The 15,242-nt window shown below is 37.8% G+C and overlaps 1 protein-coding gene across 2 annotated transcripts in view; it reads left to right on the top strand.

Moving 5' to 3' along the window:
- SLIT3 (slit guidance ligand 3) overlaps window positions 1–15,242 on the top strand; it is a 409,547-nt gene that overhangs the window by 331,997 nt on the left and 62,308 nt on the right. For both annotated transcript variants that reach the window (XM_035105175.3, XM_035105174.3), the window contains exons 21-26: window positions 5,204–5,272; window positions 6,182–6,253; window positions 6,425–6,496; window positions 9,666–9,737; window positions 12,512–12,675; window positions 14,455–14,579. In XM_035105175.3, coding sequence (XP_034961066.1) covers window positions 5,204–5,272; window positions 6,182–6,253; window positions 6,425–6,496; window positions 9,666–9,737; window positions 12,512–12,675; window positions 14,455–14,579 — 574 coding nt within the window. The remainder of the gene's footprint in view (window positions 1–5,203; window positions 5,273–6,181; window positions 6,254–6,424; window positions 6,497–9,665; window positions 9,738–12,511; window positions 12,676–14,454; window positions 14,580–15,242) is intronic.

Genomic DNA, 15,242 nt, shown 5'->3' with positions numbered 1-15,242 from the left:
ATCCATAAGTGTGCTGATGTCAGTTGGCATCAGTCACTGTGATGTTCGGGCTGAAGAATGCTTTTGAAGCTCCCGAACGATCGACCAGGAGGGAGAGAACATGCCAGTCAGGCATGTGTCTCTGCCAGGGTCCTACTTGTGAGTAAGAGATCCTAATATGTTTATCCCCAGTATTTAGTATTCATAATATATTATTCTGAACATGGATGTTGCTGTTAGATATCCTGGCTGATAGCAGCTCTAAAAATACATCTAAGTCTTTAAAAAATATACTCTAGCGGCCACCATCACTTCTTATGATAGTTTAATCCCATAAGTCATGTATTTATTGTGTTATGATGGGGTTTTTATTGTTGCTAAGACTCAAAGTTCTGGTATTATGAAAAGAATAAAACAATTCTATTTTCCCACTTTGTAATTTTATGCACCAAGTTTGACATTTTTCTGTCCCTCACAGAGGTGGGAAAGCTGTGACCTTCCATACGTTACTGGACTCCAACTTCCATCAGCCCCCAGTTAGCATGGCCAACAGTCAAGAATGATGAAATTGTTGTCCAACAAAATCCCCTACCCCTGTCCAAAGCAGTAGTCCAATCACCATATTAACTATTGTTTTGGGAAAGACTGTAGACACTGTAGACATGATCACTTTTCCATGACGGTACAATATACTGTGTTATGTGGGCTGGACCCCATGTAATCTTATAGGATGCTTCACCAATGCCTGATACAGAATTCAGGCAATTTGCTTCAGCAGTGTTATATATAGTGACAACTTCCAGAAAGTAGTAGTAGTAGTAATAATAATAATAATAATAATAATAATAATAATAATAATAATAATAAATAAAAATATAGGCTGCTTTGCTTGTCTGCCTGTTGTGGGGAAAGCCATGATTTGTTCTTTTGTGCCCATAGTTTTCTCAGCAACCAAATGCTTATGCTACTAGGGATGCAGGAATGTGCTTTAATGAAGGGTGGGGGCAGGACTCTGTTTTGCTGCAGTTCACAGTAATGAAGAATAACTCCCTTTTCCCCACTGCATTTCTTTTGAATCCTTATTGCATCATATAGTTAGGTCTGGCACATTCAGAAGAGAAAACTGTGCAGCTTACAACATTACTAGAAACTGAGTGCTGACTGATGTTGCAGTATTCTGTCATTACTGCTGATGAAAGTCATAAGTGCGAAGCTGAAAGGATTCTAGAGAAATCAGTTTGTAGATTTAGAGACCTGTACTGTCTGGATAATAGCTGCTGTTTATATACTACCTGTTAATTTGAAATAGAGAGAATTTTCCCTTTAACATCATTGGGAACCAAACAATTGAACAGAAATCTTGCATGGCCCCATACTGGTTTCCATTAAAATAAAACTGCACCTCACATAGCACACTGTGGTTGAAAAACTTTTTCATTATAGTGTTTTCATTATTCTCTCAAATGATTATCTATTTTAATGGTCACTGCATTAAAATATGTAAGCTACATTTCAAATCCCGAACAGCATTATGAAATGGTCAGCTCTATCAAGTGATGCATAGAGTAATGGAATTCTCACAGGTTTCAGAAAATTGGCTTCACAATAAGCAACCATGATGAAAATTGGCACTGGAATCCTTGTTTCTCCTGAGGTTGCTGTACACTTGCTGTATGCAATTATTTCGAAAATAACAAATTAATTTAGATTGATGAAATGGCAACTTTGACCCAAATGTGTGTAAATTTCAGGGCTCAGTTTGCATGTCACAGTAAGCAAGACAAATTATTATTTAGGCAATATACTATATAATCTAAAGGTGAGCTGAACTGGGTCAGGGGAGAGTTTCACGAACATTTTTGTTCTTCTCAAAGAAGCACCTCTCTAATTTGCAATTACTTTTTAAGGACACTCAGAAGGACATTTTCAGCTGGTAAAAAGAGGACAAGTCCCATTTGCCTTGGCAACCAAACCAGTGTTCCCTGTTTTTCTGTGCGGCACTTTGGCAATGAAACCTTCTCAGTGCCATGTGGCAAATTAGTAACTGTTGGAATGCACACCTGACTGCAGATCTGCATTATACTGCTCTCAATAGGAACCATGATTTAATGCACTTTCCAGTGTGCATTCTGGCATAACTAAGAGTTATATCATAGCTTCAGAGTAAGGCAGTGCCCTCAGTGATGCCAACGCATAGCCGTATCTGATTGGCTCTGAGACATCGTTACTCATGGAATGGTCCTAATTTGCTGTGGTCATGAAGGGAAAATAAACCCTATTAAAATTTTAAAGTGCTGCTGAAGGTGCAGTAGATCAGCTATGAACAAGCTTGAAAAGAGCAAAGTGAAAAGGTTTGAGGCATCATTCTTACACCCTTCAAAAACATACATTTCCATTAAATGTGTTGGAGGGTAAAACTTTGACATTGCCAGATCATGTGTATAATCACATGAAAAATGTAATTCCCTGTTCCTACTTATGTTTTTGAGGCACCCATTTACAATAATTTATTTTGTAAAATTTAAATACTGATTTAATACTATCTGACTTTGCATTTAAATCTTAAATATTGCTGCCTCAGTTATTATCAGTCATTGTGTATTCATTTTACATTTTTACTGAGCAGTTAAAGTAAATGGTTGTATGGATTAACACAGCTAGACTGAGTCAGCTTCTGAGATGTGTTATTGAAATATTGCCTGCATGAGCAGTTTGCAGTCAGAGGGCAGAAATAATTCTAATGAGGTCAATTTGCATTTGGAGTTCTTTTTAGTAGCTTTAATTAAGCACAACCTTATAGCAAGGACATAAGCGATCCTCCCCCTTCTTTGTTAATGTGCTCTCTAGAAGAGGTAAATGAGTTTATTTCAGGTTTCTGAAAAAGATTATTTTTGTATTCACTAATTATCTTCAAAATAATAATAATAATAATCAGCAAACAGTAGTATTTTCCTGTAAGCTCACTGATTTACAAAAGAAGAAAAAGGATATTCAAGCAAGCCACTCACTCTATCAATACATCTAATATTTACTTACTCCAGTATTATCCTTGTACCCTTTCTTTTAGAGATACACTCTCTTACTTTACATTCAAATCCTTTTACAAACTAAATGAGGGCAAAAAACCCCTAGTGAACTGCGACTTTTCACACATATAAACTGGTGGGGTTTCTGTAGCACTAACTCCACCACTGCCTATTAGAATAGGAATTCCCAAACTGTGGTCCATTGACCACCAGTCATCCACAAGCTTCATTCAGTGTCTGTGGCTTTCCATTGCATTGGAAGTTAGTGCTGATTTTAAAATATGTATTTATTGCTTCTTTTATTTCTTATATTGTATTTTATTGTATTACGATTTAAATTCTATGGAATCACAATTGCTACACTAGGCAGAAAAATAATTTGGTCTTCCAAGATCCTCAACAAATTTCAAGTGGTCCGTGGTAGCAAAGATTTGTATTAGAGGATTGGATTACAATGAACTACAGTGGTACCCATATATTCCGGCGTATAAGATGACTGGGCGTATAAGACGACCCCCAACTTTTCCAGTTAAAATATAGAGTTTGGGATATACTCGCCATATAAGAAATACGACCCGGCGTATAAGACGACCCCCGACTTTTGAGAAGATTTTCCTGGGTTAAAAAGTAGTCTTATACGCAGGAATATACAGTACCTCTACTTATGTTCACCTCTGGTTACGTATCCTTGGGGATACGTATGTGGCAAACCCAGAAGTATTTTTCCGGGTGTCATCACGCGTGCATGCGCAGAAGCGGCACCTCCAGTTATGCACACCTCAGGATCCGACCTGAGCTCTGGATCAGATCCTGTGCGACCGGAGGTACCACTGTACTTCCATTATTTACCATAAGCTCAGCTTTGAACCTAGAATGAGCACAGAACAAGTCTAAACCGTGCAAGATCCCTAAAATGAGATATCTAGAATTAAAGTGAAGAATATAGTGAAGCTAAACTTAACTAATGTATAAATACTCAAAGAAACATAAATAACTCAAAGAAACCTTTAGATAACTCAAAAAACCTTAACGAGTTGCCGACTAAAAATATCTCATTTCACTGTAAATGATCTATCAGTTTCCTCAGAAGGAAAAAGAAACTTATTGCATTCGTAAAGACTCAAGGTCACTTGTCAACAATTCAAAATAAGGGGAGGATTTATGAACTTTAAGGAAAACTGAAAACTCCCAGGCAGTAAGGGGTAAATTATCCAAAATAAAAAGTCAAGTTCTGCTTGAACCCAAAGGTAAAAAACCTATAAGAAGATTCGAAGCCAAGCTATCATAGCTTGTGGAAAAGATTCAGCAAAGGGCTATGTAAGCCTCATAGTCTCGTTGTTACAAAGCTATTGCGTTCTGTGCTCATTATATTCCCGTGATTGTCTTTTTCGCTATCTAGCTTTGAGCCTAGACATTTTAGGCTCCTCCTTTTCTCCTGGGCTTCCTGGTAGCCTAGTAAGAATTGCCTAATTATTGGGTTGTATCTTTCCCCAAATTACATGTCACAAGTTTGTTTCCCCCTAACAAAACATATACTGGCACTGCTCTCTATGTGTGCTTTTTTGTTCTAAAAAATAAAGTTAACGTTGTGGAGTCTGGTGCATCCCAATAGCTTTTATTTTAACATTGCTTTTTAGAAAAACTAATTTTTATGTTAAACTAGACTAATTTTGATGTCACATTATATCTTTATTACCAGCCAGGATTTTGAAGGGGTCCATAGGACACAAACTGCAAATTGATGCTGTCAAAACAAATAATGTGTGTTGGGCAGAGGTAGTACAAACTGATTTAACTTGACATGTTCCAGAAAGACCCTGGAAGAAGAAGTTTTAAAAGAACCCAAATGGTCTTATATAGATACAAGCTGCCCACCCCAATCACTGCAATACAGTATAACAATAGAATTTTGGCTTTGCTTTCACATACACTGAAATACACATGTGATTCTATGATGGCTATCACTATGCAGAAATAAGCTTTTGGATAAGCAGTGGTTAAAATCGTGCAACTGGATGCATACATCCTGACCCTATTGAACTGGCTGGAAACATATTTTGGTGTACTTTGGAATTCACAACCATCATTTACAATTAAACCTGCTTAAAGCATTTAACATAAACTCACAATTATGATGGTTTCTGGTGGGACATTCGCAGATGTAGCCAATAACTATTTTCAATATATATTGCTTTCAGATATCTGGAAGGAAACCATTTACCTGCTGTGCCAAAGGAACTCTCCATGTTCAGACACTTGACACTAATGTAAGTATCTCAGAATTTGGAGCCAGCCCTTCCTTTCCAGCGCTTTTTTCCTAGAAAAAACGGTGCTGGTGCTGCATAATGTTGAGTAGTGCCATAAAAAAGCACTGTTCCTTTCTATCATGTTGGGGCATCTTATGTGATGCTGTACAGCAATATATTACCATAACGACTTATGGTACCAGGAATTGCCAAACATTATTTATTAAATTTCTATACCGCCCTAGATCTGAAGATCTCAAGGCGGTTCGCAGCAGAAATACCTTGTGAGCAGCATGGCATGCATGATGGCTTTCACTGGTGTCCCTTGGCAGTTGCTCTGGACTTCCATTTAAAAATAAAGTCAGTCTCTAGTCATCTTAGAAACATATGTGGTCGCCTTGTATATTTTTCCTGGTACTAAGGAATGCTCCCTGTTGCTGTTAGGCAGCAGAAGTATTGGTATGTATATGTAAAATCAATATTCTGTTATCTCCACACTCAAGACCAGTAGACCTCCCCATGGTAGGCTGACTTCCCAAGGTAAACATAAATTTGTCAGGGGTCTCTAATTTTGTGTTATGCCACACTCCTCATTACAACCTCAATAGCAGTCACTTTATGACCGGTTCCCCCAAAGCACTTGCTCTACATTCAAATCATTTTCACTGGCCAAAAAAGGTTGGCAATCTCTGGACCAGACACATGGAGGAGTTGTCAGCGTAACTTTGTTTTCAGTAATAAAATTTCAGTAATAAAATTTTCTACTTTTTACAGTATTTGGTTTGGTTTTCTTACAATATTACATTCTTAGATAATTGGTCCTTGTCGGTTTTTTTGCTTTGAAACAACTTGAACTGACTTTGACCTAACTTTAAGAAAAGACTTATTTTCATTGCATCAGTGACCTTTCTTTTGTGTATTTTTCTTCAGTGACTTAAGCAACAACAGCATCAGCATGCTGGCCAATTACACCTTCAGTAATATGACACAGCTATCAACACTGTAAGTACTTAGTAGTTCTGGCATACACTGTAATTGCTGTTCAGTGTGAGATCAGTTGCATTAACTAAGCATTTAATGTTTCTAAGTTAATGAATTCTGATTTCTGTTCTGCTTTTGCTGAACAGTGAATCAATGACAAGTAATGCAACCTGTGTTCTTTTATTATCCCAGGATCCTGAGCTACAACAAGCTGAAGTGTATCCCAGTCCATGCGTTCAACGGGCTTAAGTCTCTCAGGGTGTTGTAAGTATTGCTTGTTCACTGTGGCTGGGTTATAGTTTAAGAGGCTGCAGGTAACAGCAAGATTTTTAATGAGCAGATGGCTTTCACTTGAGTCACCACATCACGCTCATTTCCAGACAATTAGTTCCAATGTACTTGCACTGAGATGTCAAATAGCCTGTAACCACTGTTCAAGGGGGATGTTTGACTTTTGTGTAGAGAGCGAGATCCTTTTGAGCTTTAAGTTGATTATTTATTTTGAAGATGCTTGAAATGCAGGCTATCTCTGGCCCAATGCTCAGGCATAATGAGAGCCGAGGTCTGGCAACATCTGAATGGCCACAGGTCCCCAACCCCTGTATTAAAACATACATGTTCTTATGCAGTATGGCAGAGACTGATAACTAGCATTGCCAGAAGACCAGTCTAGGATCAGGTGAAAGGATTTTGAACCTATAAGTTTCTCCTTCCCTTCTTGGCTGGCTCCAGTACAGTTCTGTATGCGCCTGTTCTAGGAATAGAGAAGGGACTATAGGAAATAGATCGTTCATATTTGCAGTAGCTGCTCTTATTTTCTGCAAGGAGGTTCATCACTGCCGAGTAATAAATGGAGCATAAACTTCCAGAAACACATGGGATGCACTTCCTACATGTTTCTAAAAGCTTCCTTTCTCCTTCTTTCTGGCACACCAGGCAATGTGCCACTCTGAGACATTAATAGGCATTGTTGGGGACATGTGAAAGGAGGCAAGGGTGAGTTGCAGGTCATTTGAAGATTGCGTACAGCAGGATGCAACCAGTAATCTGCCTGCTGATGAGGCAATATGGTAGTCGGTTTTGCTGAGGGCAAACTTCACACACAGTGAATTTCTGTACATTAGCTGGTGACTCTTTTTCTCATCATTTGAGAAATGCTATGAAATCTTGACTGATATATTATTTGTATATCAAGGTTCTAGATTCTAGGATATAGTAGCATATGATAACTTTTTTATATGCAATTGTGCAAATGTTAAGTTATGAGCAAATTAAAATTACCTATATTTTTTCAGGACATGGCAGAAAAATGGTACAAATTCAGGCCCAGATTTATAAATGCAGATACTGGCTTGAATAGAAGACTTGCTTCATCATATATTGGAACAGGCACTTGCTCTAAGAGAAACAGGAGTGGGAAGAGACTTTTGCTCTAAGAAAAATACAGGAGTGAGAAAAAGGGTGGGAGCTCTTCCACATCTGTGCAAAAGTGAAATGATGCATGAATGAGTGCCTCTCTTTCTGAGTTCTGTGCATTTGGAAGCCTCCAGATTGATTTATTATAGTCTACAAAACTCTGGTGTCAGCAACAACCCTCACCACATGTCATCTACATTGTTATTAAAAATCAATTCTCCTGGGGGCGGGGAAGTGCTTCTGAGCGACAGTGTGCAATCTGTTAGTGTCATTTATTTATTATCAGGATTCCCAAGAAATAATCAGCAAAAGCATTTCCAGGTTTCTTTCTAGAAAGGATACATAGCTCATTGTTTGTCTGGGTTTGATGTGCAGGTAAAGAGCCACTCCTTTCCTAATTGTTTTGTTTGCCAGAAATTTGCTCTATCAATATTATAAAGGGAAACTATCTTCTCAATCAAAATACATGCCTAATTCTAAATTTGGTTATAGGTATTGCAGTGGGAGCCTTGTCCTGTAGCTCAGAGGCTGGGTTCCTCTTAACACATCTTCATACGTTAGTTTTTTAGGAGTATGCTTAAGTTTCTAAAAAACTTAATAGTGTGAGTGTACAAAGAGATGTTAGATAAGACTTGTTATGCAGGTACAATCATAACAATGTATCTCCTTATTGTGTGTACACCTTGGAAACATACACATGGAATGTGGATTTTGCACTGTGTGGTCAAGCTGAAGTAGATTCAACTAAGCCTGAGCCATTTAAGCTTTATGGGATCAAAACCAGCTACTTGAATTGGGCCCAGAAACTAATTGGCAGCCAGTGCAATCAAGCCAGGACTGGTTTTATATGCTTAAACCATCTTACCCCAGAGAGCAACTTGGCTGTTGAATTTTGCACTAGCTGAAGTTTCCAAACCATCTTCAGAGGCAGTCCCACGTATAATGCAATGCAGTAATTGTTGTATTTGTTTGAACTGTTTGGAATACTCTTCACAGTACAGTGCCTGTTTCAAATATTGAGCTAGAGTGTACCAATAATTATAATATTGATTGTGTTAAAATGGTATTAATAATGGACTACATTTGCTACAGCTCTTTACTCTTGACAGAATAGCTCACAGTTAAAAACAGAAACACACAATCACAGGACAATATATTTATCTCTTGCTCTTCTTGAAGAATAAAGTGCAAAACGTTAAACTAATATCTGCTTAAAATAGTCCGCAAGAGAAAGCCAAACAACAAATGTACGTATGTAAATTATCTGAATCAGCACAGAGATCATGTCACAGGATCATGTGGTTAAAGCTAACGTGTTCACACTTAACCACGTTTCAAGACAGTTTCAGATCCTGAGTTAAGTGGTTATCCCAGTTAACTCTAAGTTTGGTAGATGCAAATGCTGGCATAATGATTAATTGCTGTTGCACCTAACGGTTGAAATTTGTGCTGCACAATGGAAGGAGCAGAGAGGCAGTCTGTGATATCCTGTTTCTTGGTTTGATATACCAGTAATACTGACAATTGGTTTTACAGTCCAATTGGCAATATTGTATCTGCAACAGATTTGTTGATTAGAAATTAGAAATGGTAAGTTTTCCTGATGATACAAAGGTCTTGAAATAATTCCCCAGTTGGACAAAATCTCAGATATTTTTATATAATGGAATGGGTGGATGTCACTTAACCTTAACTTCCTTTCTGAAAGTATGTGTTCATAGTTTGCCCCAGAACTACCCCTTTAGTATTCCCTGTTATATGAAATTGTATCCCTTTGCCCTCTTATGCAAGGCTTGATGAAAGAGTTTACAATCTATGAGTGATTTTCCCTTGGTTTAAATAAAAAAGCATCTTCCTCAAACCACCTTATCTTTAATTTGTGAAGGCAGCAAAATAATGTTGTTTCCTAAGTTATGTATTGAATATGCCTCGAAAAGTGATTAAAAACACCTGCACTTCTTAACATAATATTTGATCGAGCTGCATTCTAACATTATATTATTCCCTTCTCTCCTAGGACTCTTCATGGCAATGATATTTCCAGCGTTCCTGAAGGTTCTTTTAATGATCTCGTGTCACTTTCCCATCTGTAAGTACCGTTACCCTCAATAGACTAGTGACACTGTACAAATCATTTTGCTAAGTAGGATTTGTACAGCTATTTCACATTGCAGTTGTATTTATTCTTACCAGCACTGAGCAAATTTCACCTTCAGAGCAAATCTGAAAACTAGCTACATTTGAAACATTAAGCAGTGACTGAGGCTAAACAAAATTTTCACCAAGTTTTTAATACTTTAAAATTCTGTGCACATTTTTGATGCAAGATTTTAATGACAAAATGTCAGCAGAACATGAAAGGGATGAATTTGTCTAAACTGATAGCGTAGGCAAATTTACATTGTTCTAAAATTTCTGGCTCAAGTAAATTAGATCATCTAAATCACTACCATGATCATAGGGTTTGGGTCTTTGGAATAGACTTTTTAATACAGTATTCAGGAGGTTTCTGTAATATCAGCTCTTAATTAGCTCCTTCATCCAACCTCTACTGCAAATAATGAGAGTAAAGCTTGAAAGCCTTATTTTGGAATAATATATTCAAGGTCATTTCATTATTTTGGTTTAGCAGAACCATGTTTTATTAGTAGGAGTATATATTACCACACATAGGCTCCTATCATAAATATGTTTGGGTTTGTTATAATGTATTTTAACTGCAAATATTATGGCCTCATGCTGAATTGTCCAGCTTGGAAAACTGTCATTGCCTTTTGAAATGAATAGAAGCATTTGAATCTACCAGATCATAATTGTAGGCAGCCAAATGTAAAGCATGTGCATTGCAAATTTTTATTATTGTTTGGTGTGATTTGAAACCCACCTCATCCAAAATGCTTCGGGCAGCTCACAATATATTAAATAATAAACCAGCTTAACACAGCAAAACATCAGACATTAAAAGCTTTGCTATACAGAGCTCCGTTCAGATGTCTACAGAAACTCGTATAATTGACATCTGATGAGAGCTTCCCAAAGGGCAGGCGCCACTACCAAGAAGGCCCTCTGCCTGGTTCTCTGTAACTTCACTTCTTACAATGAGGGAACTGCCAGAAGGCCTCAGAGTTGAACCTCAGGGTCTGGACTTCAGGGTCTGTGGGAGGAGATGCTCATTTGGCTATCCAGGGCCAAAGCCATTTAGGGCTTTAAAGGTACTGTTCTAGGGAAGTCATTTAAATTTTTTACCTCTTTCGCTTGACTGGAGCACACATTTACAGTATCTTAAGCCACCCCTTACTACAGCTCTTCCTCCTTTAGATGTCTCTTTGATCTCATTCTCCATCTCAAGATCTTCCTGAGCATTTGGGCAATTCTTAAGTGTATGTTTGTGGAACTCCAGATACATGCTTGTTCAACAGCTCATAGATAATATGCCAAATTATTTTTCTTATGTGAGAATTTATAAATTGGGTACATTTGGCCCCTTTCAGGAAAGATTGCTGTTCCATTTACTTAATGTTGATGGATGAACCCCTGCCGGTAGTTCAACTCATGAACTCTCAGCATGAATTTGTCTAGGGCAGAATTGTTTAATCAGTCATGTCTCTGGAATTACATTAACAACATTAGTGGAATTTCATCTGTCAGTATTCCAGCTGCTTTCCCCAAAAAAACATTTTTTGAGCATGAACTCCGTTTTAAGAAATTATTTTTGTTATCTCCAATGGAAAAGGTATACATGAAGACTTAATTTTCGATCATTTTTGTATGTGTAAATAATTTCTTAACTTTCTCTCTAGGGGATGAACCCATCATAATGTTTTTCCTCTGCAGGAAACAAAGCTAAGCACTCCTGTGGAGCAAAAACTTTGTTAGAACCAGCATAATGCCACTGGGATCATACCCCTTAACCTTTAGATCGTTCTCCCAAAATATTCCACTTGAACTGCAAGAGTTTATTTACTGATCGATTCAGAGTTTAAATAAAGTAAAATCTCAAGTGGTCTTATAATGAAGTTTTTGGTAGAAGGCATAGAAAGAGAGAGATGAAACCCATTGTGCTTTTACAGGATAAGTTGACTGATCAGTAGTGGGAGGCTGAGGAGCAGTGAGAAACAAAATAGAGAGAGCTTGTGAAGAATGAAAATGTTTTCTCCCCCTACGGCCCTGTGCTTCTGGGACTTAGTCAGTATCTTCAGATCCCCTGAGAGATATTCATAATTGGACCATGCAGTGAAAGAGTTAATTGCCCCCTCTCTTTCCTGAATAACACCAAGGTCTTTCTCCCAAACCAGAATGGGTTCCTAATCCAGAATTAGGGAGGAAGGTTTTATGATTCCCCCACATTGCTGTGGATGGACATGGTTCTGCTTCATCTGCATTCAAATTAGCAGTGACTCTGAGCAGGGTGGGCTTCTTTCTATCAAACTGAATGTGGTCAAAGCTGCAGGCTAGGTTGAGTATCACCTGAATGCAAAACTTTATCTGCTTACTTCTGATCTCCAAGTGTGAGCTGTTAATTCTCAAGGATGATGCCTGCTACGTTTAGGATATTATTAGTTTTTCAGTCTCCTCCATAGCAGAAAGATGGGAATTTGTGTTGAAGCTGTGAAGCAGTAGTATACATGAGGAATAGTGGAAGAAAGAGAATTGATGCTTTGATGCTGAAACTGGCCAAATAACATATTAAGAGCCAGCAACAGGGACACAGATTAATGGCTGACCATCAGAAAGTTTTCTTTTAATCACATATCCATAAAATGTTTTATTGTTTAAATATTTTGATAAAACGAGACAAATAGTTTTAGGGATTCTTTGAACAACTGTTGGTTATATATGTGCCTGTATTTTAACCCACCTTAGGGCACTTGGTACCAACCCTTTGCATTGTGACTGCAACCTGCGCTGGCTTTCTGAATGGGTGAAGGCAGGCTACAAAGAGCCAGGAATTGCACGATGCAGCAGTCCAGATGACATGACAGACAGGCTGTTGCTTACAACACCAACCCACCACTTTCAATGCAAAGGTAGGTACAAGTCCTTAGTGTGCACTGTACTCTGTTATATACTGGGCTTCTTACTACATCATAGGAAGCTGCTTACCCGGCTGTAGGATGCTGATGACCTCTCACACCACTTTCTGAAACTCTGTGTAGTATGGCTGGAAAGAATAAATAATTGGAGAGTGGCTTTCATCTGGTCTTCATCTATTTATTTCTTTTCCCCACACCACACAAAGCTGCAGTCACTAAGTTAATTACGTATAAGTGCGAGTTACCTGTATTGTCTTTAGTTTAAATGCCCAAGGAAAATGGCAAAAAATCCCTTCTAGATAAAACTGCTTCACCATGTTTTGACACAAAGAATTTGACTGCAAACTTTTGGCTTTGGTTAAACATTTTCATCTCTCATGCGAAGGGTTTCACAAAATTTTCACTTTCTAAATCTTACTAATTAAACATTTTAATGCAAAATAAATTATCACTCATTATTATTTGGCAGTGTATGACATAGATATTACTGGCATTTTCGTTACTTATTAATGTAAAGCTCCTGAGCCCCTCAGTCTTTGAAATCCTCTTGTTTCCATATTGGCAAACATACATAGCTATAGGCTGCCTCCATATCCATCACTTTTGCAGATAGACACAATAGATTGTAATTGCATTCAGTGAAGAACCTTCCAGCCTTTCAAACAGTTTGCTAAGATAAAAGTCTCACAAGTATTTTCATAATTGCACAGTTTTCTATGTAATAAACTATGAGACTCCCTTCTATATGTGGAAAAATGTGTGAGGTCTCTGTGTGTGTTTGTTTTAATGTATTTTTATGCTTTTAATTACTGTTTACATTTGTAGCCGTTTTGACTACCATGGGGAGTTAAAGAAACAAAAAGGCTTCAAGCTGAAAGGGAACCACTTACTGTCTGTAAATAGACTTACTATCTTTAAATAGAAAACATTACATTCAACTATTTTGCTTCAAAATTGTGAAATTGAAAAATAAATGTTAAACTTAATAACAAGATATGCTATACACTGTTGTAGATTTCTGCCCATCTTACTTTGCTGCCACTCATGCCATACTATTGCTAAGCTGTAAGAACCATAGAAGGTCTCTTACTCTTCCTATGCTGCAGAGAAAGGCATACAGTAATCTATATTCCACCTCTGAGTTGTGGCTCAGATCTCTAAATAAGCAATATATTTGATTTCAGTTGTGGTAACCCACGTTGAGCTGAAGGAGCAGAACTCTAAACACCTCAAAGGATCTTAGATGGGTGGAAATTTCAAATCAGGAGAGAAGTTTCTGTTGTGGCAGCTTCCAAGTCTAATTTCCCTAAACTATAAGCTCTGGGCTGAAGGGAAGCAAGTAGCAAACCAAATACTTCCTATCAGTGTAAGAGACATCAGGCCCATTGAAAGCTTGTACCTCTGCATTGCTATCATGCTAGGAGGGTTCCATGGTAGCAGCACAGAGGAAAATACACATACAAGTTTTGGTCTTTCAATTGTTGGTTTCACCACCACTACCTTTTAATAGTGTTTAAACTAATAATTATCAGCACATCTAAGGAGTTCCCTCCCTTATCTGGTGGTCCATTTTTCTACCCTACAGACTGGACCACCCACTATTATTAAAGAGGTTGTTGTTGTTAAAGATCCAGCTGATCCGTAAGAATGGGCCCTTCTCTACTGTCCTTTGCCTTGGCTTCCTTACTGTAAAAAATTATGTCAGTAAAAATCAATGTTCATTACATAAACTGTACACACACATTTTTCAGTTGTGCTTTTCTTTCTTTTTAGGAGTTGTCGATATCAGTATTGTATCCAAGTGTAACCCTTGCCTATCCAATCCATGCAAAAATAATGGGACTTGCAGCAATGACCCACTGGATTTTTTTCGATGTACTTGCCCGTTCGGTTACAAGGTATGATAACAGCTGGGCCACACCTCTCAGTGGAAATTTAACTTGCCTTTTGACTACTTAAATAATGCAATGCAGCAATGGGGATGGTGTTTATGATGAACAACCTCTGCTAGTGATGCATAGGTGGCAGAAATTAGTATGGGATATTAATTTGGAGCATATGATTTTTTGGGATGAGTGCAAAGATGTTTCAAGGAAGAAAGGACATTTCTTGGGCTCCCTTTTAAATGCTATAGTGCCCAGCTGGGGAAACTGCTGTCCAGATGTCAGGTAATGTTAACACATTTCATAACTTTTCCATTTCATACTGTCTTGAGATTTTGAAGACATTATGTGTGTGTACATACTAATCTAAAAATACTGTTGCATCTGTATGGGCCGTATTCGGACGATATGGAGTACCGTAGAAGAGCAACTAGTACCAGAGACCTGGGAGAAAGAGAGTAGAAGTCTTCTACAACCCTCAAGAAAACCCCTACATTGTTGCCACATATTTTTTTTTACAGAAGTGACATTTGACAAATTCAAATGTGAATCATATGAAAAGATAATTCTCTTTGTACCAAGCTGTTCTTCTAGAGTGTAATGCTAATTCAGTAACAATACCTTGCTTCCTTCTCACCAACCAGCACCAAACACGTCTGTCCATCTGGAAGCTATTTC

This window comes from Zootoca vivipara, chromosome 2 (genome assembly GCF_965207765.1).
Source record: "Zootoca vivipara chromosome 2, rZooViv2.hap1.1, whole genome shotgun sequence".
In the NCBI taxonomy this organism is placed as follows: Eukaryota; Metazoa; Chordata; class Lepidosauria; order Squamata; family Lacertidae; genus Zootoca; species Zootoca vivipara.
Note: the sequence above shows the minus strand (reverse complement) of the source record. Positions and strands in the feature narration are given on the sequence as shown.